Genomic DNA, 25,401 nt, shown 5'->3' on the forward strand with positions numbered 1-25,401 from the left:
GAAGGTTGACACAATGCAATAGTTGTGTGGGTTAATGTCATAAAGAGTTGACATAATGTAATGGAAGGTTGACGCAATGCAATTGTTGTGTGGGTTAATGTCATAAAGAGTTGACATAATGTAATGGAAGGCTGACAGAATGCAATAGTTGTGTTCTCCTATAAGGCAGTGACGGCGTTCCATACTTGTGCCTTGTTTTTGTTTACATACAGAAAATATCATATTTATAACAAAATGAAATTCAGCAAATCAATAGAAACTGTCGAATCGTATTTAAAATTAACTTTAAAAAAATATCTACTTTGAACGAACATATATTAGTATAATAACCTTTTGAAACTAAAACATGACACAAACCTTGTTTACATAAGGTTTGAAGCTCTAACGCTGTCTTGTATCTCGACAACTGACTTTCAAACTTTGATGCTCATTTGAAAGACCCTCGTTGAATATTTGTAAAAAATGGAAATTTTGAAATTTTAGCTGAAAGTGTGTCCATGCCCTTTACAGATAAATTGAAACTTAAGCTGATACCTATTTTATCCAATCAACGACTCTCTTTTAAACACGCCCAAACATAAATATAAATGCGCATGTGATAAATATGTTGAAGACTTTCGTATTTTTCATCAGGTGTTAATCGTCAATATCAAACACAATGTGTGTCTACAAAGTTTTAATTTTTGTTTTTATTGATTTTTGTACCGTTCATTGTCAGAACACAACTAACATAACGGACCAGAAAACCGTGACCGACCTGCGGAATAGAGTGTCCTTATTAGAGAGAACTATTGAAAAAATGTTAACCGGAAAGGACAACGTAAACATTACAACTATTAATAGGGCCAAAAAAGGTAATATGCCAAAATTTGTTCCATTGTTATATATCTATTTTATTGCTATACAAATGCCTGTTAAACAAATTGACATATTATCATATATATTTACATTTTATAGGAGTCCCCATGTTCAATAACACACCCGTGGTATTTTGCGCTTCGTCTAGTAGTAGTGTCAGCGGAATTAGCGATGGATTCATCCTAAAATTCTCTTCTGTCAACATCAACCTGGGGAACCACTACAACCCGACCAATGGAATCTTCATCGCACCTGTTCACGGCCTTTACATGTTCCACTGGACAATGCAATGTTACTACAGTGGCAGTATACATTGCAGTACCGGTCTAAGAGTTAACAATGCACTGAAAGGTCAAATACGATCTGGTGAAGAGGCTAGTGGTTATCTCCATATTGGATCCAACACAGTGTTCGTAGAGGTTGAAGCAGGAAACCATGTTTGGATTGAAAATGAGAGCTATGATAATGTCTACATTTATCATGATTCATCATTTGGAGGATTGCTTTTGCGGATCCTTTAGACAAAATTGAAAATGTTTTATGGTAACTGTGTGGTCGAAAAACTATTACCACTTCGCATTTTCCAATACTTTCTTGGGAAAACTGATGCAACTACATATACATGTGGTGTCATTGTATGTGACATGAATCATATAAAATGTATCGTTATATAACAACTGAAGCATCAATTGTTTTCCTCATTTTGAATTTTTGTTGCACAGAGTATCTAAAACGCATCAAATTGTCTTTGTTTAATTATAAAGGATGAATGCATCAAGAATTGAAAACAAATAACAATGATTATAATCTAAAAAAGGCTTGGTGCTCTTAAGGTATACCTTTACTCAGATGACTAAAAATTCCACTGATAAGAACGAAAAACCACCTATTGCACATTGTAGACCTATGATTCTTGTCTTAAATTTCAATTTTAAATAGCTAGGTCAATGACCTCGTTTTCATGCTACTGGCCCTTGAGTATTTCTCGGGAAATACTTCAATTTTTCACACTATGACCAATTTTTTCTTCACTCAGAAAATATTACAAGCAACAAAACTCTTTAAATAATGACATATTATAGCAATGAAAGAGAGTTGCTCCATATAAAGAAATGAGTAGAGTTTGGGCCTTAAACATGATAAATATTACTGTCCAAATTTGCTCTGTCATATTTATATTTCTTTCCTATTTTTAATCGAATCCTACAAAAATCTAATTAAGAAGGATAGGGAGATAACGAACAGTATTCAATCTCAAAGTCCATTAAACAATATATACAAAATCAGAGCAGAGCAAACACGGACCTCCGAAACATCAGAGGTGGGATCAGGTGCCATGGAGGAGTGAGCATCCCCTGCCGACCGGTCACACCCGCCGTGTGCTCGTTGTCATGATCAGGAAGTAATGGAAAGAATTCGTCGTCAATTCAATGTATAAATAATGGACTAACAATTGGTATGAAAAACGTCAGTCAGCATTTGACTCAATGATAAATTGTATTTGCTGACAAGGTCATTGTATCGACCATAGAATTTACGAAATGACGACTTTAAACGAGACTGCTGATATTCTTGTTTCGTCAACTTGCTTGTCAATAATTTACCTCGTTTAAGAAATTGTTCATACGTAGAGCATGCTCTTGCGTATCGAATCAACTGAGATATATATACTCCGTAAGCATGTTATGAAGGTATATTGCTGCATAAGTAAGGGACGTTGACGATAGAGACGTTAAAGTCATCACGTTTATCGTATAGCTTGGTTGTTAGATAACCATTAGTGTCTTTTTCAAGTAAAATATCCAAATATGAAGCAGAAGTGTCGGACTCTGTGGTATCTTTTATCACAAGCTCACCAGGATATATCGTATCGACGTAGGAATGGAAATTATCATTACTAATTGACAATACGTCGTCGATATATCTAAATGTCGAGTTGAAGGCCACAGCAAGTGTTTTCTTCTTTTCACGCATAAGATTTTGTATAAATTCTGCTTCATGTGAATATAAAAATAAGTCTGCTAATAACGGAGCACAATTTGTACCCATGGGAATTCCAATAGATTGTTGGAATACCTGGTCTCCAAATACCACATAGATATTTTCAATCTGAAATTCAAGCATCTTCTTGATGTTAACTTCAGAGTACTTATGTATGCAATCAGAATCTGTTTTAACAAAATAATTTTGCAAATAAAACTCTAAATTATTGATAGCCTCAGGTTTCTTTTATTACCCTGATTCTCATGGTATTATTGAGATATGTTGTCCGGAGTGGTTTTTGTGCAATTTTTTAAATTTCTTTTTTTTCATAGCATTCAATTATTTGAAACAATTTATGAGCTTAAACACATATAATATTTGCATAATGATGTCTTAAAATATATGTAACCTTTACTTTGTGATTAATATTTCAAGAAATAAAAATTTTGACAGAATTGAAAAATTAAGAAATTTGGTACGAATTTCCTCTGCATAACCGTACATTGATTTTTGTTCCTGTATATTTTCTTCAATTACAAACGTATTAAATTTTTTAAATGATATTGATATAAATCTTGGTTATTTTATCCATTTAGAACAATTTTTGAGTTAACATATTATAATTTATAAAATTTTCTTTCTGATTTCTCAAACCTGAGTAAACGTCATCCTTAATCTTAACAGTTTTGCTATGAAAGGGAGTGATAAATAATTACTAGTTAACTTGCCTAAAAGAAAGTCAGGTTAAGGCCATATGTTCCAGGAGGTGGCGTGTCCCGAAAATTTTGCCACTACATGTACAAAATTTCTATAGAAAATATTGACTTCTACGTTATGCCTGTACACCGTCAATAAAAACGTCTGATGATCTTTTCACTTTGCTTGTCAGGATTTTGTAACTTACAAGTACTACTCCAATTAAGCTGAAAATTTGTAGCTGTGTCCCAAAACTGAAATGATTGCTTTTTACTAACAGCACACATATTGGGTTTTTGAAAAGGTCGAGGCTTAGATGCCTCAAGAATAATGAACTATTCAAAAGAGTACTTTTTGTACAAGAAAGTACAAGAAACATATGGAAATAACGAATAGCTTTCAAGCTCAACAGTCCATTAAACAATACAAAATAGGAGCAGAGCAAAGACGGACCTCCAAAACATCAGAGGTGGGATCACGTGCCATGGAGGAGTTAGCGGCGGCAGTGTGCTCCTTGTCATGATCGGGAAATAACAGTTGTCAATTTAGTATGTAAATAATGGCCTAAAAGTCAGTATGAAAAAACTCCGGTCAGCATTTCACTCAATGATAAATGTATTTGCTGACCAGGTAATTGTATCGACCATAGAACTAACGAATGGTGACTTAAAACGAAGCTGCTGATATTTGTGTTTCATCAACTTGTTTGTCAATAATTGATCTCGTTTTACAAATTGTTCATACGTAGATCATACTCTTGCGTGTCGAATCAACTGAGAGATATAAACTCCGTATGCAGGCGATGAAGAAATATTGCTGCATAAGTAAGGGAAGTTGACGATTGAAAAGTTAAAGTCATCACGTTTATAATAGAGCTTGTTTGTTAGATTACCATTGAGGTCTTTTTCAAGTAAAATATCCAGATATGACACAGATATTTCATACTCTCTGGTAGCTTTTATCTCAAGTTCATTGTTATATCGTTGGGTCGTATTTAGGCTGACTTGTTTCATACTAATTGTTTTGCTTTATTATACTGATTTGACCACGGAAAGTTCCATCTGTCTAACCAAGAGACATGGCTCCTGGCAGGTGTGACCGGTCCTAATGGGGACTGGTGTCTATGGGGACTTCTCCTAGACATCTGGTCCTACTTCTAGAATGCCTAGAGCTCTGTGTTTTATGCCCTTTTAGCATTTTTGTGATGTTTATAGAATTTCATTATTAGATCGACCAATGTTTGCAATCATCACTTTTGAAATGAGATATGCAGATAACAATATTAATATTCAATTTCAAAGTCCATTTAGACAAAATAAATCCTGAGCAGTTCATGCATGCACCTCGAAAAAAATCAGAGTTGAAACCAAGAGCCATGGAGGAGTAAACATCCCCTGCCGACCAGTCTGACCCGCCGCGTGCTTCTTGTACATGTCATTATCGCAAAATAACAGGAAAAACGTATACAAGTAAGTGCGTAAATAATGGTCAACCATTTCAAAAGTCAGTCAGTATGTGACTTAAAGAAAAGTTTTTTTTTTTCCTGACATGGTAATACTGTATTGGAAGAAGAACTAGCAAAAATGATGAATTCAAACGAGACGGTCAATAGTTTCATCAACTTGTTTGTTTTTATTGAACATGGTTTAAGTCTATTAGCTCTAAATTATTTTTAAATGAGGATTTGATTATACATTACACATATCCTTGAACTTTTACGATGTAACTTTTTCTAAATACATAAAAAAGTAGAAACTCTGATGTGCATTATAATGAATTATTATTTTTCGTTATTGTTCTAACTATCTGATTGACTCAAACTAAATCACATGATCAAGTATAAAAAGTGTTACAGACTGGATGTTTCTATTTTAAAAAATTATAAACCTGCTGTTTCTGTTTCTGTGAAGCAACAATAGTGCTGACGTCACAATAGTCGTTATAAACTGCATGTTTCTAAAAACAGATACTGCAGCTGATATTCATTACTGTGAAGTCATAATGCAAATGAAATAACAATGCCTTATATGAGAAGGTTCTGAGTATTAGAAAGAAGGATTTAAGACATTTCTATTAACTGATAAAAAAAAAATAATAAAACAATTGTAGACTTTTGATTCGGTACAATCCCTCGATATATAGACCTTAGAGAAAGCATATTCGTGCTCGGTCGACCTGCTTTCTCTAAGGTCTATATATCGAGGGATAGACCTCATCGAAAGGCTATAATTATATAATATGAAAACTGTATTTCATAAGTTTATAAAAAATATTAAATAGCAAACCAACTCACTAGTGTTCTTCTGTAATGATATATACAAAGTAAACAAATTAAAGACACGGTAAAACGTAAAGGTTAATTAATAGCTAAGTTTATGCGCTGCCTATAGCCATAAGTGTTTGATGGTATGATTTCAAGAATATAGTTGCTATTGCGTTTTAAAAATGTTCTTCTCATTCATCAAACTAAAATATTTATTTAAAAAAAGTAACTGAACCTAAGATCCTCATGAAACACTTTGAAAACGTGTAAAACTTTCAAGACATTATTAATGTGCTGCCAAATTACTTCTCGAAATTTAATCTGGAGCATCTCGAAAAAATTAAAAAGCAAAAAAAAAAAAAAAAAAAAAAAAGACAAGTGTGTCCTTCTCATCTACATTGTCCTTAAAATTAAAATAGAAGTGGCAGTATGATACATGTTTAGTCTCTTTATAAAAAATACTAGATGTTTTAAGTCTTACATCAAGAACGAGGAAAACCGAAGATATTTTTAAGACTAACATCTGATACTACTGAGTGTTTCTATATGTCTAATGCTTTTGCCTAACTAACGATTGGGTTTGTTCTTGTTTTATAAGATTGAAAGCTGTTCTCTATCTACAAACATAACCAAGAATCTAACCTTGTAATTTTTCTAAAATCGGAAGGTCGTGGATTCAAGCACAGCCGCTCCAAACCTAATTCCACAAAAATGGTTAGAAACTGTACCTTTAACCAAGCGAATCTTTGAATTGATAGTTGTTGGACTTTCGAATGAACATTTCAAAAAATTTAAACCATGATCTTGTGTTATCAAAGCGTTGACATATAAAGATAACACTACCTGCTTAATGGTCCTGAGCGGTCCGTGTAACACTTAACAATTCATAAATTAATTCATTGATTCTTTGATTAAAAAAAAAATTCTAAAACCTGTTTTGAAATTTGAACATTTAATATTTTTGAACTAAAATATTAAATTTCAATATACCAAATCTGTTTGGGTTTTTGAAATTTAAAAATGTGAACTAATCTATCAACATTCTAAAACTCTACATCATTTTTAAAATTTTAATTGTTAAGTGTTTACACTGACCGTGAGCATTGATGAAAAAGGTATCTAACAGTGATCCATCTCATAATAACTATGAACAATACAATAATGTTCACAGAAACGAGACCCCTTAAAAATTCCAGAGATGGGTTTAACTGTATTGGAGATGTAAACATCTCCAGTTGACCGGTCAGGCCCGCCATGAGCCCTATGTAAGGATCAGGAAGGACGGAATTTTCAGTAAAAATACAAAAGCCTAACAAATGATATGAAACAGCCAAAATAAATTTATTTACTATGTAATTGATAATTTGCAAAATTATTATGTTAAAAACATTCTGATTGTACACATAGGTGCACTGAAGTTGACATCAAAAGGGTGCTTGAATTTTTAATTGACAATATCCATACTGTTTTTGGAATTCATGTCTCCAAAAAATCTACTGGAATTCCCATGGGTACGAATTGCGCCCGTTACTAGCATATCTATTTCTGTATTCTTATGAAGTAGATTTTATGCAAAATCTTATGCGTGAAAAGAAGAAAACACTTGCTGTGGCCTTCAACTCGACATTCAGATATATCGAAGACGTATGGTCAATTAACAATGGTAATTTCCATTCTTATGTCGATTCGACAAATCCTGGTGAGCTTGGGATAAAAGATACCACAGAGTGTATAACAACTATTTAATATTTTAACATTTTACTTGAAAAAGACTTATTGTTAATCTAACAACCAAGCTCTACGATAAACGTCATGACATTAATTTTTCTATCGTCAACTTCCCTTGCTTATGTAGCGATATACCTTCATCACCTGCATACGGTGTTTTTATATTTCATTTGATTCGATACGCAAGAGCATGATCTACGTATGAACAATTCCTAAAACGAGTTAAATTATTGACAAACAAGTTGATGAAAAAATAATATCAGCAGTCTCGCTTAAAGTCATCATTTCGTAAGTTCTATGTTTGATACAATGACATTGTCAGAAAATAAAATTTATCATTGAGTCAAATGCTGACTGACGTTTTCATGCTAATTGCTATTACATTATTTATACACTGAATTGACTACAGATTTGTCCGTTATTTCCGGATCATGACAAGGAGCACACGGCGGGTGAAACCTTTATTCGTAATTGATTCTGAAGCGAATATGGTTCTGATACCTTAAAAAGCTGTAACACCATCCAGGCTATCAAATTTAAATATATTTTTCAAACTAACAAATGGTTGCAACTTTCAAGAAGCGCATATATCAATACGAGATTAATCTCTCAGACGTTCCAAACAATCTGACAATTTCCTGGGCTGGTATCCTGGAATGCAGTTTGAGATCACTGTCAATTATTTTTTATGATTCTTGCTTCTTCGTCGACAGCATCAACAACATCACCATCGATATCTTTATAAAGATTATCCTCCTCGTCATTGAAATCATCGTCATCATTAACTGCATTGTCATCAACAGCAGCATTCAATACGTTGTGCACCTCAGCATGGTGCTAAATATTAACCCTCCTCAATTCTCAAATAAATTGGAAGATTTGTTTTGCCAAATAACAATAAAATATAAAGACAGAATTGTCTTAAAAAGTAAATATTATTTAACAAACGTAAAATTGTTGACAAAGAAAACCATTTCGAACATTCTCGATGTCGTCACATAAATACTGGTAGTTCACTTATTGATTGCCTTCGAAGGGGAATTAAAACAACGACTTGAAATGTACATTCGATAGAAAAAAAGAAGAAATACAATAAAATATACTCAGTACGGTCTGCTTTTCGTGCAAAAAGGTACAAACTGTTACTGTTAACCTTATTTAAGTTTTAGTTATAAGCAGATGCAAAATTTAGTTTCTGTCTGTTACAATGGGTGTATTGATGTGAAAAGAATTTTTAAATAATTTTAATTCCTATTTTACTATAGCAATTTCAGTCTTTATTATATAACATTTTAAAGTAATCAGAGATTTTAAATATGATTTATAAGCATGCTCTACGTGATTTTTCCAAATTTAGGATTCAAATATCTGAAACAGTTAAGTTTTAGTAGTGGTAAAATAAATGCGTTCTCGTACACTTGATATAGATAACGCCTTACCCAATCAGGTTGTAAAACAACTATTTGTTAACGCCTTTATTAAATGGATGCAAGGGAAACTATAAATAAAATACGAATTTGCTTTTCCCTGCTTAAATCCTGTTCTTTCAACAAGACATCATGCATTTAAAACTTTTAATGATATGCTTTCTGTTCTTAAGTGTTAATTGTATTTATAGTCAGAAAACAACAAATATTACCAACCAGGAAACCGTATCCGATCTACAGAATAGAGTGTCCATACTGGAGAGAACTGTTTCAAAAATGCTGACCGGAAGGGACACGACGAACCTCACAGGAATCAACACCTTAAAGGTAGCAAGTGGAGGTATGATGTCATGATATTTGCTATAATTTTTGAAACTTTTTACCGCTTTACAGTTTTGAGAATGGCCATTAACGGATACAATATCAAGTAATTTCTTTATATTGCAAATCAAAAAATACTTTCGGCAAATTATAATACTCTTTAATTCATAACTAAAAAGTTAAATAACACAAAGGTTAATTTATCAAATCTGCTTAAAACATATAAATTGTAGGGAAATATTTCCATTTCTATTTTTTTTCTCTGTGATTACTCTTTGAAAGATAGCGGAGTTGATTTCTTGATAAAAGTACCGGAATGTAAATTAGGCAGGTCGATAGGTCATGAGCTAAGGAGGCCTAATATACATGCAAATCTCGTACGCATCTGTCTCTTTGTCTCACGGTAAGGAGGCCAAATATGCATGTAAATCTCGCGCGGATGCCTTTGCGTTTGACGTGAGTGGCCAAAGACTTTTGAAATTGTCATGGGAGTCCTCGTATAGTTTAAATCTTCGCCCGTTATGCAAAACATCCTATTTTTCCCACTATAGTTGATGCCCTGACATACTATAGTACTAGGCAGTGATTCCTTAAATATTGTAAGTGAGATATTCCTTTATTGCATTCTTAAAAGAATCTTTAAACATAAAGTTTTGGAAATATATCTACAAGCAGAAGACTACTTAAATGCATGCATAAGAGTAACAAAGCTGAGCTAGAGGTCTTTATCTGCATATAGACACTTGTGTAACTTTACAGGGAAATTTTATCCTCTTTTAAAGAACATCATTCATATTCAAATTTCGATTTAAAAATCTTAATATGGAGTATTACATTTATGCATTCTCCGAGAAGGAAGACCAGATAACAAAATGATTTTCGAAAATGTAGGACAAAAATGTGTTATACTGGTGGAAAAGTATAGATCTCGATCTTTTCAACTAAATTTATTTGATACAAATCTCTCCTTCTTATCAATGCCGCCTACTTTCAGTTTTCAGGATTTTATTTCATTAAGAAATGACTTTTTTAATACATGTAAGACTGTATGTATGCATGTTCAATGTTGCAATTGAACAGAATGTGTCTGAAATAGTTTCTAGACATTTTAAAAACTTTTTAGGGATTCCTATCTTCAATAACACTGCTGTGGTATTTTGCGCTCGGACCAATAGTAATATGGGTGGCATAAGCACCGGATACATCCTGAAGTTCCCTACAGTCATAACTAATGTGGGAAAGCACTACAACCCGACGGACGGAATCTTTATCGCACCTGTTCACGGCATTTACCTGTTCTACTGGACCATGCAGTGTTACCACAGTGGAAATGCACACTGTGGAACCGCTCTCAAAATAGACAACTCACTAAAAGGGAAAATTCGATCCGGGGAGAATGCTGGAAGTTATTACCATACTGGGTCCAGCACAGTCATCGTTGAGGTGGAGGCTGGAGAGCATGTGTGGATTGAAAATGTAGATTACTCAAGTGCCGACATTTACTCTTATTCCTCATTCGGGGGATCTCTTTTGTCCATTTTATAAAGATTGTAAACGCCTGTAAATTATTGTGATCATGATATTACAAGTCCCAGATTAATTCTAGTTTTGGTTTAAATTTTGAATATAGAGTTTAAATTGTTTCAAATCATTTAGCAGGTGTTGTCAGTGTAACTCTATATGTTTTAATAGAAAATCTGAAATATATATATGTAAATAGTGTTTTCTCTAAGAAGATAGCAGCATAATTTTTTCTCAGAATTTGTGACATAAATGTTGCAAATTATAGGGTGCTGTCCGTTGGTTATTAAAATAAAACAAATGCAATTTACACTGACGAGAAAGTACAGCTGATTAAAAATCTATTCAAAATTTTTATTCATTCTTCTCTTTAAAGCTGCTGAAGGACTGCAAAAGTTATTTCAATAAAATTGTCTTAATCTGAAAATTGAAATTTTTACTTTAATCTGAAATATACTGGTATGTAGATAACGAACAATATTCAAATCCACCGAAACAATGCAAACACGGAACAGAGCAGACATCGACCTCTGAATTGTCAGAGATGATCAGATCCAATGGGGGAGTGAGCATTCCATGCCGACCGCTGTGTGTTTGTGAAAATTCCCCAACAATTAAGATGAAAAACGTCGGTCAGTATTGTGATTGCTCCGGTCATCGTATCAACAATGGAACTAAAACTATAATGATATTAATTATTGATATTCTTGTTTCATCAACTTTTTCAACAATAATTTGTCTCAATTTAAAAAGAAAATGTGAATTATAATACATGAAGCTTATATAAATAAGCAGAATTTAAAACATTTGACACGTTGAATAATTAGAGAAACGTGGCAAACTTTAAAAAAGATATTCCAGACTGGCTACTTTATAAACCACTCATTCATATGAGCTTTATTTGTAAATGAAAATCCTCCATGAACCGTGAATTTTCAAATAAAATAAAAAATATCGAATCGAAATGTAATCCTCTAAGTCCCGAGGATAGAACAAACCGACTGGAAGCAAAACAAAAACATAATTTATTTCCAATATATTCATAGAAAGTTTTTTTTAAATTAAACTGAAACTCGTAAAATAGGTCCCCTGTCAACATTCAATGTATCCCTTTGAACTCTAATTAAATAAAAAATACATCTATCACAATTTCTATGACTTTTTTTTTTTGATATTTACTATGAAAAAAGCGTTAGTTAAAACAAATAAAACAAAACTCTAATATAAACATGATGAATTTAAATTCAATTCAATTAAATTTAAGAGTCAACTGAAATAATTATAATTTGGAGTAAAGGAAAACACGGACTTCTGAAAAGATTAAAGCAAGGATCAAGTACCATCAAATGCAAGTAACCATTCCTTATCTGTCGGTCCCATCTGCCGTTTGTTTATTGTATGTTCGAGAAAAAGGAAATATGTGCATATTGTAGAAAATTCAGTGTAAAAATAATGAACTAATAATTTGTATGATAAATTTCAAACAAACTTCAACTAATACATTATAGAATTCATTTGTTCGTTAACTCATTGTATCAATCATAGAATTTGATATTTTCAACATATCTTTCAATGATAACGTCGCCCGCGTGGCGCAGTGGTTAGAGCATCAGTCTGCTCTAGAGTCACGGGGTAAAGAGTTGGTTCTTTCGTTACCGGTTTGAATCTACTGCACTGTTGAACGTGTAAACTGGTCTTTCGGATGGAACAGTACTGAGGTAACGTGTAGCTGTAGGTGCTGGCATTGGCAAATGGCGGCGTCTCCGTATGTGCCAAAATTCTTCAGATGGCATTTAAACGAAAAACAAACATATTGACAACATTTACGAGGGCTGTTAAAAAATTAATGTTCTGAGCTCTATGACATACAAAAAGAAATCATATGACATTAAGCTTGACTATCTCTCTTGAAAAAATCGTTAGTGAATTTATAACAGTTTATTTGACCACTTTTCATCACATAGTTTTTTTGTGAGAAGCTGGAAAACAAGGGCTATTCGAATCATTGCATTAAAAATGAATGGTAAAGAATCAGTAAACAAGAGCAAAGTTAAACGCTACATGAAAGCTGCTGTAAGACTCGTAAAGAATCCCAAAGAAAATTCCCTGAAATATGTATTTACAGCAACTAATGTCTGTTTTATAGACATATAAGTAGGTGGATTTCAATAAAAAAATGATATAATGGACATCAAAAATTCGTACCGTCCCTGTCGACAAATACTTACAACAACCAATGTACTGTTTGCGAAAATTCAAAAAATAATCACTGATGATGTTTAATTGAATTAAAAGCCTAGTACTTAATGGTCACCTTATTTTTGGAAAAACGAGTGAAAATAACAGCGTGTAAGAATATCTTATATTTTAAAAGAAAATCAAAAATTGAAGTTATCTACGTTTCTGAACTTCAAGCAGATAGTGAAATTTAATTTCATTGCTTTAAACCCTCAAAACAAATTAACAATCAGACGCATTTGACAAAAACAATCTAGGTCTGAAGAAAGCAACGGATGTCAAAAGCACAAAATTATTTTTATATATGTCATTTTCTTAAATATTAGTTGTCTTATTGTTTAAATTCTTATTTGGGGAGGCAGTTTAATATCTGGAGAAGTCAAGAAAGCAAATTTTTGTAGAAAAATCGAAAGGTTTTTGAGAGGATGGAGCCAGAATCAGGAATCCACTACTTCAATTTCGTCATGACAGCGTCAGAACCCACAGGCCAAAAAAAGTAAAGTAGTTTTGGGGATAAACAGAAAGTTAATATTATGTCAAACCAACAATATTCGCCAGATCTTTCATCCTTTTACTTGTTTCATTTTCCAAATTAAAAAAAAAACACCATTCAGAACGAAGAAACAAGTCAAGGATATCATAGGATCTGCCATATTCCTGTATACGAAGGCCAATACTCAAAAATGCGTTATAAAAACAATAAGAAATTGGATAAAAATGTTACGGACATGTGTTTCAATTAAAAACAAATATTTAAGTAAAATCATTAAGGCTAAATCCTTAAAAAGCGCTCTTTGTTGCTTTCCGAGCACCGAGGACATTATTTATTGAACAGCCCTCTTATCTAGATAGTATGTAAGAAGCAATTCCATCTAATGATTAACTGCGAACGACTTCCAAAACAGTATCTTATAAATAAATATAATTTTTCCATCTTAGTAAATGATATACATATTATGGAGAAAGTAAAGTGAACAATCAGTTTTCAGGATACAAAGAGACATATCAGTTACTCTTTTAAAAATAAATATAAATGTCAATTTTCCTGAGCTTTTTTCTTGTATCTATTTTTCAAATTTTTATATCATAGGATACTAAATAGAGTTTTGAAATCCGATTGAGAAAAATCCTGAATTTTCATTTGATCTATTTAGTGCATAGAAAAAAAGGAAATTGTGTTTACACTTTTATTTTGTTACATATAAAACAGAGGGATTACTTGGAAGAATTAGTATCAGAATACAGCACGTTTTGTTCCAATATACGAGGGTTATCCCACAAAAACGCGAACATTTCAATATCTTTTGTTTCACTAGGACTATAAAGTTAAAGATTGGCATATATCATTATCAACATTTTTTGAATGATGCCTAAAAATTCCAATGAAATATCTCTATAAATATTTTTTCCTCTCAGGAAAACGAATCTAACAAATCAGCTGTCGGCGCAACACTGACGACGTCAAAGCTTATCTTATAGTGTTTATAAATTTGTTCTGGAAAATGTGCCTATAAAATATTCATTGAAGCATGCATTCGGCAATGTATTTAATTTTGTTTTAGCTACCAAGTTAAACATCTCAAATACTAGTGTTCCAATCCCGCCCATAAACCTTTCTGATCGAATTACTGGTATTTAAAATTAAACTAAAATTAAATTAATTTTAGTTTAATTGATCATAAAGGATTAAGTTATATGCGAATTTATCATAATAACACATTTTAACAACAAAATAAAATTTTCAGAAATGCAGCTCATATTGCTTTAAGTCCATCGGATAATCAGTCGAGTCAACCTCAAACCTCTTCTACTAGAGATAAATCTGTTTCCCATGGTTATGTTTGTGATTTTTTATTGTTAGCATCTCTTTTCTCTATATACAGGAGTCGTATCCCTCTCAACATAGTGTTGCTTGATAATTTGTTGCACCATATACCACCGCTTAACGTCACGATTTACAATGTCTATTTTAAAGCGCTTTGGCACATATCGTCATATATCTATCATTACTGATGTCAAATAAAGAGTACATCAAATTACTGAGTATTTATGTTGGAATTTTTTTGGACATTATATTGCCGTATTGCCCGATGACGAAGAAATCTTCAATGACAATGCCATTTGTAAAAGTCAAACAATTGTCGTGCGCCGACCACCGATATTTAACATCATTTAAATGCTGTTTTTATATGCATATGGCATCACAAGCCTATAATATTTTGTCAAAATATCTAAAAGATGATTTTCCAACAACATGTAAAAAAAGATATTAGTTTGGGTTGAATAGTATTTGGAATATTCAAAAAGTCTTTTCTGGGCCTTTTTAATTATCAAATCCATAATACCTTTAAGACATATGGTGGGATAGAAGGACAGACGAATAGACACACAAACAGACGACGGGCAAAGTGTTTATTAAGTGTCACTTTGTTCTGCAGGCGTCACAAAAAGAATGAAATAAGACATTGTAAAGTATACTGAAATTAAACAACATAAGGACTTCAGGGAAGTAAAAACATGTACCTGGGATCTTTACAATTCACGAATGTATTTTTTATGTATTTCCTTAAAGATTGTATTTCGATTTTACAATGAGGAAATCCTTCAAAAATATGTTCAAGAATTTTTTTTTCTTAAGATATTTTCCTTAAAGTGTCGTTTTTATTAAAAGTATACATCTTAAAACCATTTGTCAAAAAGAAGCACAAGATTATTTCAACATACAGTTGTTAACTCAAAAGACTCTAATCCGTCTAATAATACGAATGAAAACAAAATAAACAAACAGAAATAAGAAGATTTGTTCAATCGAGATTTTAAAAGAATCATATCAATATTGATTTCGCAAAACAGATAATCAGAATTTATTCTTTACTTTGTATTAAATTCAAAATAGAATAATCTATGAAAAGAAAATCCTTTTGATGTGATATAATGAAGGTCTAGGAGCGAGTAAAATGGTCAACATACAAGAATAACGAGACCTGTATTGTAATACCTATAGATATTGCATAAAGATGTAACTCACAAATAAATTCAAGCAGACGCTACTTTGTAAATTTATCAAACCCAAAGTATTTTGTTTGTTGTTTGGCGTCCCTTTCAAGAATATTTCACCCATATGGAGATCTCACCACTTGCTGGTGGAGGGTTGCAAACTTATACCTATTCTCGACAGTAAGGGCCTTTGGGCTGCAATTGATCTTTTGCGTGCCAACACGTACTGCGACATGGGACCTCGCTTTATAAGGTCTCATCCGAAGGCCCGGTCTTCACATCCCGCAGTGGTGTAAGGATCAGCTTCTTATTCCGCGACTCCAGAGAAAACACTTACCCATGAGCCACATAGAGAATAGACCCATTTGGTGCAACTATTTCAAATTAAATCTTTCATTAATTTAGTCTTAAACACTTTAAAAATTGATGAAGATATCGTATAAGTGTTGTTGAGATACTTTTATCCAATCAGGATGAAAAACAATGATTGTAAACTCCCCTTCCGAAACAATACAGACCGACCGCTATAAATAAGAAAACAAATGAAGTCCTCCCTAATTCCGATCTCGCATTTGAAAGAATCATGTTTCTCAAACTATACTGTAGCCTTCTCATCCTTTGCATTAGCCGCGTTTTTTGTCAGAATACAACAAACAGTTCTCAACAAGAGACCGTATCCGATTTGCAGAATAGAGTGTCCATACTGGAGAGAACTGTGTCAAAAATGCTGACCGGAAAGGACAACACGAACCTCACAAGCATCAACACCTTAAAGGTAGCAAGCGGAGGTATGATGTTTGCTTATTGCTTTTTTCCACAGCGATAATCTTTTTTGACTTATTTTTAAATAAAATTATAGTCATTATTAGATTTTTTTTCTTTTTAAACATTTTTCTTTGCAAATTATAGCTCTTATAAACATGATAAAAATGCAGATAAAATTTTCTGCAAACTCTGAAACCCTATATCCTAAATGCACAAAAAGAATCCAGAACTTTTTTTTTTAATTTATGGTTCATTTATTATTACATGTAGTTTTTTTTGCATAAATGTTTTAATTTCATTTTCAATTTCAGAAGTATGATAGTATTTGATATGCAACTTTATTAAGATTATTGATATACATGTATATGAAACTATCTTCAGTAAAATTTAAACAAAAATTATTTAAACTGTATTAGGGCACAGGTCTCTTTCGAGAAAAAAAATACTTGTTTCATAGAAATGGTTACGTCTTCTTCTACTAAATTTGACTACGGAATGTTCTGTCTACCTTATAAATACAGAGCATATGTCACTGGCCGACAGAGGTATTTACTACCCCACTGCACCTGATCCCAATAGGAATTTCCTGGAGTCTACGTGTTATGCCCTCTTCACATATTTGTATTGTTTATAAATTATTTGAGATCGATTACCAATCTTTTTTTCACAGAAATGATTTGTATCGCCTTGCTATCTTCCTTTTATATCGTCTGATCTGCAAAGTTGAATTAATACTTAATTAACATTAAGAGAACACATTCCATTCAAGCAGAAAATTTATAAACGGTCAAAAATATACAAACAGGTTGCTATCTTAACCTCGAAGAAGGATTACTCACTTAAAGTAAAAATTACCGAAGCATGAGATTTGAACTTTATAAAATGATTTAATTTTTTTTTTAATTTTAGGTATCCCTGTTTTCAATAATACACCGGTAACATTCTCTGCGAAGTCAAATAGTAAATCTGGAATAGGACCTGGATTCATTCTTCAGTTTCCAAATGTCATTAACAACCGGGGAAAACATTACAACCCGACGAATGGAATTTTTATCGCTCCTGTCCACGGCCTTTATTTGTTCCACTGGACCATGCAATGTCGCTATAGTGGGAGTACTCATTGTAGCACAGCTCTTAAAATAAATAATTCAATAAAAGGAAAAATTCGTTCAAGTGAAAATGGTAGTAATTATTACCATTCCGGGTCTAAAACAGTGTTTGTAGAGGTTGAGGCAGGAAACCATGTGTGGATTGAAAACATAGACTATTCTGACGTTTATATTTATTCCGAGTCCTCGTTTGTTGGATCACTGTTGTTGATCTTGTGAACAATTACACTTGCAACCCCAAGCTCAATGACCTGACAAATAATGCTTTTTGATTATTATTATTATTATTATTATACAATATTCAAAATATCGATAAATATCTAAGATTTCTATTATTATTTTTGGTATAGTCAAAACTATTGTAAAAAAAAAAAACAACAATGTCACAATTTTAACTGTTTTGGAATATAGGTGTAGATATTTTGGGTGAAATATTTATAGACTCATTTGAAATTCGTTTTCTTTTTACATACTTCTAAAACATTGTTAACACAGATTATGAATTACAGAAATTCAATGAAACATCAACATTTCAGTCTTAAATCAATACAGTATTTACCAGAAAGATTAATATATTTTGCTTAGCGTTCAACTTGCACACTGACTGCAGTTTACAAAAGCCAAAGGGTAAATTATTTTGAAGCATAAATCAGATCTCATCCATTTTATATAGTCTCATTATGTTTTATCTTTTTTTTTAAAAATAAATGTGGTTTCTGAAATGACTTTTTTAAGGCAGCATGCGCAGTGGTGATAAAAAGCGCCATATTTTCAGGAGGAATATGATAATGGTTCTCTCCATACAGGATCAATGATTAATGCAATATATCACTAAATCTGTTTGACGTTTTTTTAACTAATTTTTAGACCATAATTTACACACTGATTTACCTACGGATTTTTCTCTGTTTTTCTTAAACATGACAAGGGGTACACAGCGCGTGGGACCAGTTAGCAAGGAATGTTTACTATTTCATGGCACCTGATCCCACCACTTCTTATGTTCGTGTTTTCTCTGTTTCTGATTTTTATTGTTTGACTTATAAGCTTCATACTGTTCTTCATCTCCATGTTTCAATGTAGCCTTTACAACATGAAATATGAAATAAACAAACAATAACTAGGTTTGGAAGTCCATCAAAATGTTGATGTTCTACAAATTATAAAACCAAGTAGTTTTGCTGAAATCTAGCGAGACTACAGCGAGAAATGGTAAATTATTCACCAGTTTAAGACTAGGAAGTGAGTACTACGTCACCCTTGCTAATGTGTTCGGAACCTGCACGTATGCTTATGAAGCTATCTTAAGACAAAGACATTTCTTGTGATAAACATGTCTTAGTTATAAGCGGGGTCAACGAAGATATCTTATCTTAGGAGAATCTTAATCTTCATCTTAGTCCTTACTTTAGGACAACTGCAAGCTTTTCTTAAAACATAATTGGTGATTTTTAAGAAGCGTTGGTACCAGGAAAACAATTTAGCATTAAGTGTTTACGAAATTGAAAATTTAATATCTGTTAATTATTTGATTAATTCATTACTATTAACAAAATAAATTTATAAACAATGTACAGTACAAATGTATGCGTATGCATGTATTAGTGGAAATGGAGAGGGGAATACAAGAAAAAAAGTTGCTTGAAAACATTTATGCATTTAAATTAAAGGTGGAAACATTCTAAAGAATATCTATTAAAACCCTTTCAAAGTATACAAAATACGACAGCGTATTTTAGGGGTTCGAGGGTTGGGGTGGGGGTATAAGGATGCAGTCACTGGCAGGCGTAGCCATTAGGAAGCAATTTCAATTTTGGGGCACAGCCATACATTTGCAGTGGGGGGCACTCTCAACTACCAAAAATCCCTTGCAAGTAAAAAAAAGGCATCAGACATTTTCTTTGAAGGGGCACAAGTATACTGCAGCTATTTGTATGCCACCCTTCGAAGAAGGGATGGCAATTTGCTTTGTTGCTCTCTGTCGTCAGTCTGGCGGTCTGTCCACCATCAGTTTCAGTTCATTCTCTCTGCAGAGGTTGCACATATTGAAATGAAATTTAGTATACAGATTTATCAAAAGAATATCTTGGTCAAGTTTTATATTGAGTACGACCAATTGAAAGCCATTTTTGACAGTTATGCCCTTAAGAAGAATTCCAATTACTTGGGGGAGGGGGCATAAGTGTTTTACAGACATTTCTTGTTTCTATAACTTTGAATATATTGGCAACGACTTTGCTGTCTGAGTAGAATCTAAGAATTACTCTTTATATATATATAGGATTCCGAATCTTCATAAAAATCCTTACAAACAAAGATACATTGCGGGTTCCAGTAAATGTTCAACGAAGCCTCTTTCGTTACTCCTTACTAAGATATTGATAAACAAGTTGATGAAACAAGAATATCAGCCGTCCCGTTTAAAGTCATCATTTCGTAAGTTCTATGGTCGATACTATGACCTTGTCAGCAAATACAACTTATCATTGAGTCAAATGCTGACAGACGTTGTTCATACTAATTGTTAGTACATTATTTATGCACTGAAATGAGGACGGATTTTTCCGTTATTTCCTTTTTATAACAAAGAGCACGCGGCGGGTGTGACCGGTCAGCAGGGGATGCTTACTCCTCCATGGCACGTGAACCCACCACTGATGTTTCGGAGGTCCGTTTTTGCTCTGCTCTTATTTTGTATTGTTTTATGGACTTTGAGATTGAATACTGTTCGTTATTTCCATATCTTTCTTTTATACTATTTATACTATACTAGGAAAAGTAGTAAAAAATATGTTGGGACAAAACTCTATATAAGTACAAGTTAGTAATTTGATACCTGTATATTGCATCAATCTCTTGCATGTATTGGTAGTCGCCGGTGTTAAAGGTGGAGACGAAACATCATAGGAAATGTATGTATTAAAGGAAATCTATGATTAAAGGTGACTTCCTCTTTCCCTCGAATTCAGAGAGAGAGAGAGAGAGAGAGAGAGAAGGGGAGGAAGAGAGCTCTAAGGTTAAAAATAAACATAGATGCTCGACATAAGTGGTTGAACTTATTACTTGATAGATTCGTCGAGGGTTACTAATTACCTTTCACTTTCGCTTGTTAATCGGAAAACCTATTTGGTGAGAGTGTGGAGGCAACCAGTCGTACGTTACTGACTAAAGGTCAAACGTCTGTATTAATTATTCACAAGGAATAAAAAGAAACTACATTCAAGGATTGCAAATTGAGATAATGAATTTGGAGATAATTTTCAAAATAAAAGTGTTGGAAGACAGTTAATTTGGAAGATTAGGAAAATAAAGAGTATGGCACAATTTTATCATAAACTAAGCTACATTTATGACAAACAGAATGATTATAGTTATATGTCGTTAACACCCCTAACATAAATGTAGTAATTATCCCTTATCAAGTATGAGTGCAAATGGTGTTTTCATCTCCCGATATAATATTCCAGCATGCTTTTAGTGCAACTAATTTTTAAGATGAAGGAGAGATAACAGAAGTCTTTTTCGAATGTTTTAAAATGAAACATATTGAGATAAAAAAAACAGTATTAAAGATCAAAATTCCATAAAACAATACAAAATAGGACCAGAGCAAACACGGGCCTCAAAACATCAGAGGTGGGATCAGGTGTTATGGAGGATTGAGCACCCCCTGCTGACCGGTCACACCCTCCGTGTGCTCCTTGTCATCATCGGAAAATAACGAAAAAATCCGTCATCAATTCGATGCTTAAATAATAGACTAACAATTGGTATGAAAAACGTCAGTCAGCATTTGACTCCACGATAAATTACATTTGCTGACAAAAAAAAAAAAATAAATAAAAATTAAAAATTAAATCATGTTTATTAAAGTAAAATAATTAAGTAAATTCTAATAGATTTTAAATGAAATATTCATTATTTCACAATAATAAAATTTGTGTAAAGATTAATCAGAATAGTCGCAAACATGTGGAATTTGAACAATAAAGGAAGTTGCTACTTTTTATATTTTGAGAAATTATTATTCTAATCATGTACACTGTACAGATAAATAAGCTCCAGAAATCCAGGCATCCCTTTCTTGTTTGTGTCATTTCTCCTTCAAGTAATCTACTTACAAATAAGCTGATATCAAAAGACTTTTATTTACAATAGTCTCAGTCATCATTTAGCCAATTGAATATTCCTTTATATAACCATTTTTTTATTTTGAATGTATTCTAATACCATGATTATTTATCGATTGATTAAAGACGGGAACGTTCATAAATCGACGGAGCCAAATCTTCCCTGTCTTTGACATAAGAAGGTAAATTTGTGAAATTATGAAATTGAAAATATGTTTTATCGATTGGTGTTTTGATTTTAATGTTTTTAAATTACAACAGATAAATTCAATTCAATATTTTTTTGCAGGTTTAATTGGAGAATTAACTTTATTATGGCAAAATTTTAAGCCGAGGAAGGCAACGCACAACTAAGTTTATGTTACTGGGATTTCCATATCATCGATCGTTTGACGGAAGTACTACCTAAATTCCATGGTCGTTTTAATGAGCCTCGTAGTAAACATAACCTTTCATGTGATTGTATATTGGCTGGCCTGTATGAGAACAATTGTTAGTTCAAAATGATCGATTCATAAATAACTCAAGGAAGGTAAGGTCGGTTTTAAAGATTCTTTACCTGCCTAGACCCCTAATCCCACCTCTAGATTTTCTGGGGGTCCTTGTTTATGTACTCTTCACAGATTTGTATTCCTTGTGTAATTTTTTCACATCAATAATTATTGTGTGTTTTTGTCAATTTGTATTTTATCAGCAACTAATAAGATTTCAAGTCACACATGTATCTGAAATATGAAATTACAGTAATTATTTAGCCCCATAAAGTTATGTCAATTCAGCTTTTTGGAAAAATTTAATCAGAACCTTGAACCTTGTTCAATAATCAATTTATAAAAAAATATAATATAGAAAAAAAAACTATCAGTATGATGAATGTAATATTTCTAAAAATACCTGATGTAACTCATTTCACAAGTGACAGAATCGACAGTTAAGGTAAGCATTATTAAACGCGAAACTTAAACTGGAACGTTAAGAATTGTAGGCGTAGAATATTGTGCTTGTGTAACATTTAACACAAATGTGTTTCAGGTGCAAGGTTATCCAGGTAAAAAGAGTCAGCAAAGGCATCAAAATAAAAATATAATAGATGAATTAAGCTCTTAAGACAAGAATGGATACATGTGGTTGAATTTTTTACCTGAACGACTCCTTGAGCGTTACTATATATTTGCTTTCACTTTCAGTTGTTAATTAAAAAACTATTTGGTAAACATGTTAGGGCAAACAGTCGTTCATGACTGATTAAAGGTCAGTCTGTTGTATTAATTAATCACAAGATAGAAATGAAAACATTCTAAAAGAGTAAAAAAAAGGAAAAATAATTTATATAGAGGTATAAATGGGTTTTAAGGTGTATTTCAAAATAAAAGTGTCATAAACAAAGCTATGTACATGACAAACAGAATAATGTAATGTATATATCGTCAACGCCCCTTACATACATGTAGTAATAATTCGTTATCACGTACGTATGCACATGTTTATACATGTGTATCTCTTGATATATAAGAGGATGCTTTTACTGAAACTATTTTTTAATTAAGAACAGGTTACGTCACCATTATCAAAATCTTTTTTTAAAATAAATTCTTGAATCATGTAAACATATGTATAATTACGAAAGCCTATTAGGATCAATCTATAATAAATAAAAAGGCGTTATAACGCCTTTCGAAAAGGCGTAATAACGCGAAAAAGGCGTTATTACGCCTTTCAATTCCAAAAGGCGTTATTACGCCTTTCCATTATAAAAGGCGTTATTACGCCTTTTTAAAGGCGTTCTTACGCCTTTCCAAAAGGCGTTATTACGCCTTTTTAAAAGGCGTTATAACTCCTTTCCAAAAGGTGTTATTACGCCTTTTATTTTCAATACATGACTAAACATATTTAGCCAAAACGAAAGGGGGGGGGGTGTAGATAGAAATCTTACCTTTTGGACATGAATTTCACAATTAGATATAGAACTAATTTAATTCTCAAAAAATAATTTAAACAGATAGCAATTAGATTTCTAGGAAAAAGAGATTTTTAAATGCGTTATATATTTTCAATGTTGAACCGAGTCAATCTTTATTTATATACACTGCACACCTCTACCAAAGGTCATTGCTCATTATACCCATGCAAATAGTTTGCCGGCTTTTTTTTTCCAAGAGAGAAAAACATCTTCAAATGACATGAATTTTAATACATGGCAAGCTAAGCTCCAAGATACATCTGCCTATATCCTAGATCTTCGCAAGTAGAGTGTTACCTTCTCTTAATACGAATGCAAACAGTTGTCAGTGAGATGTGCAGGAATATATAGAATTGCATAAATAACGATGGTTTGAATTAAATCTTTCATATATTTATTAACATAAAATAACGCCTTTCCATTTTCCTTTTCAAGTAGGCCATTAGTACGAGTGCGAATGGGGTACCCCCCTCCACACAGACATACTTTTTTGGGGAAAAGTCTTGCTAGAGTTTAAATTTCATAATTAACTATTGGTTGCTTGGTTCCTGAACATTTTCTTGCAGTATGTAAAACTGTGGCAAATTATTACATTTGAATAAAGTTTTACCAAGAAGTCCCTCCACGAGTTTGGCCAGTAGAGGGGGGGGGGGGGGGGCTATTAAAAGCACGAGCCTGTTGAATGCAAAATAATTCTTATTCAAAAAGCGTAATGACCCTTTTGGAAAGGCATAATAACGCTTTTAGAATGGAAAGGCGTAATAACGCCTTTTGGAAAGGCGTTCTAACGCCTTTTAGAAAGACGTAATAACGCCTTTTGGAAAGGCGTAATAACGCCTTTTAAATTGGAAAGGCGTAATAACGCCTTTTAAATTGGAAAGGCGTAATAACGCCTTTTTTATTCTATAGATTGATCCTAATAGGCTTTCGTATACAATGAATGTCTAACCGTTTAGATAAAAAAAAATATAATTTTTCAAAATCTGAGAATAATTAAATGTGTAGTGACAAAATAATGTAAAGATTAATAAAGACGGTCGAAGAAAGGTAAAATTCCTTTTCTCCCTTTATGTTGTCAATCGTCAGCTCTTCAGAAAATTTTGTGTCATATCATTAAGCGTCAAATGTATTTGTTACAATTGAAATTTTCTTTACATTCAGTTTTTAAAAATTGCTCACAAATACACAAGGAAGCAAGATTAGAAAAATAATTGTTAAATTTAAAAAAAAAAGGTCAATCTAATTCCTCCTTAGCTCAGTAAGATGCACACAGACCGCAATGTACAAGATAGGGTAAGAGCCGAATCTGGCTCCCTATTTGATATAAAAATCAGAACACAGGTAAGATTGTTATAGTTTGTAGTTAAAAAGTTGAAATGATGCTTACTTTAAGGCAGGCACTAAT

At 32.6% G+C, this 25,401-nt stretch overlaps 3 protein-coding genes across 3 annotated transcripts; all 3 read left to right on the forward strand.

Moving 5' to 3' along the window:
- Positions 1 to 616: 616 nt before the first annotated feature.
- LOC134253678 (complement C1q-like protein 2) lies at positions 617 to 1,600 on the forward strand. The gene is made up of 2 exons (XM_062736260.1): positions 617 to 854; positions 958 to 1,600. The coding sequence occupies exons 1-2, from the start codon at positions 659 to 661 to the stop codon at positions 1,377 to 1,379; spliced, it is 618 nt and encodes a 205-aa protein (XP_062592244.1). The 5' UTR covers positions 617 to 658; the 3' UTR covers positions 1,380 to 1,600.
- Positions 1,601 to 9,049: 7,449 nt separating this feature from the next.
- LOC134253676 (complement C1q-like protein 2) lies at positions 9,050 to 10,979 on the forward strand. The gene is made up of 2 exons (XM_062736258.1): positions 9,050 to 9,295; positions 10,400 to 10,979. Exons 1-2 carry the CDS (start codon positions 9,088 to 9,090, stop codon positions 10,819 to 10,821), a joined length of 630 nt encoding a protein of 209 aa, XP_062592242.1. The 5' UTR covers positions 9,050 to 9,087; the 3' UTR covers positions 10,822 to 10,979.
- A 5,636-nt stretch (positions 10,980 to 16,615) lies between these two features.
- On the forward strand, positions 16,616 to 19,030 carry LOC134253675 (collagen alpha-1(X) chain-like). The gene is made up of 2 exons (XM_062736257.1): positions 16,616 to 16,820; positions 17,707 to 19,030. The coding sequence occupies exons 1-2, from the start codon at positions 16,616 to 16,618 to the stop codon at positions 18,123 to 18,125; spliced, it is 624 nt and encodes a 207-aa protein (XP_062592241.1). The 3' UTR covers positions 18,126 to 19,030.
- Positions 19,031 to 25,401: the final 6,371 nt, after the last annotated feature.

Source organism: Saccostrea cucullata, unplaced genomic scaffold, assembly GCF_032062105.1.
Source record: "Saccostrea cucullata isolate Sc308-1 unplaced genomic scaffold, CSIRO_AGI_Scuc_v1 ctg1499, whole genome shotgun sequence".
NCBI lineage: Eukaryota > Metazoa > Mollusca > Bivalvia > Ostreida > Ostreidae > Saccostrea > Saccostrea cuccullata.

Bases quoted from the DNA above. Each gene is read 5' to 3' on its own strand.
- LOC134253678 (XM_062736260.1), top strand. From the start codon at position 659: ATGTGTGTCTACAAAGTTTTAATTTTTGTTTTTATTGATTTTTGTACC. The intron at 855-957 runs GTAATATGCCAA...TACATTTTATAG, and splicing joins TATTAATAGGGCCAAAAAAG to GAGTCCCCATGTTCAATAAC.
- LOC134253675 (XM_062736257.1), top strand. From the start codon at position 16,616: ATGTTTCTCAAACTATACTGTAGCCTTCTCATCCTTTGCATTAGCCGC. The intron at 16,821-17,706 runs GTATGATGTTTG...TTTTAATTTTAG, and splicing joins CTTAAAGGTAGCAAGCGGAG to GTATCCCTGTTTTCAATAAT.
- LOC134253676 (XM_062736258.1), top strand. From the start codon at position 9,088: ATGCATTTAAAACTTTTAATGATATGCTTTCTGTTCTTAAGTGTTAAT. The intron at 9,296-10,399 runs GTATGATGTCAT...AAAACTTTTTAG, and splicing joins CTTAAAGGTAGCAAGTGGAG to GGATTCCTATCTTCAATAAC.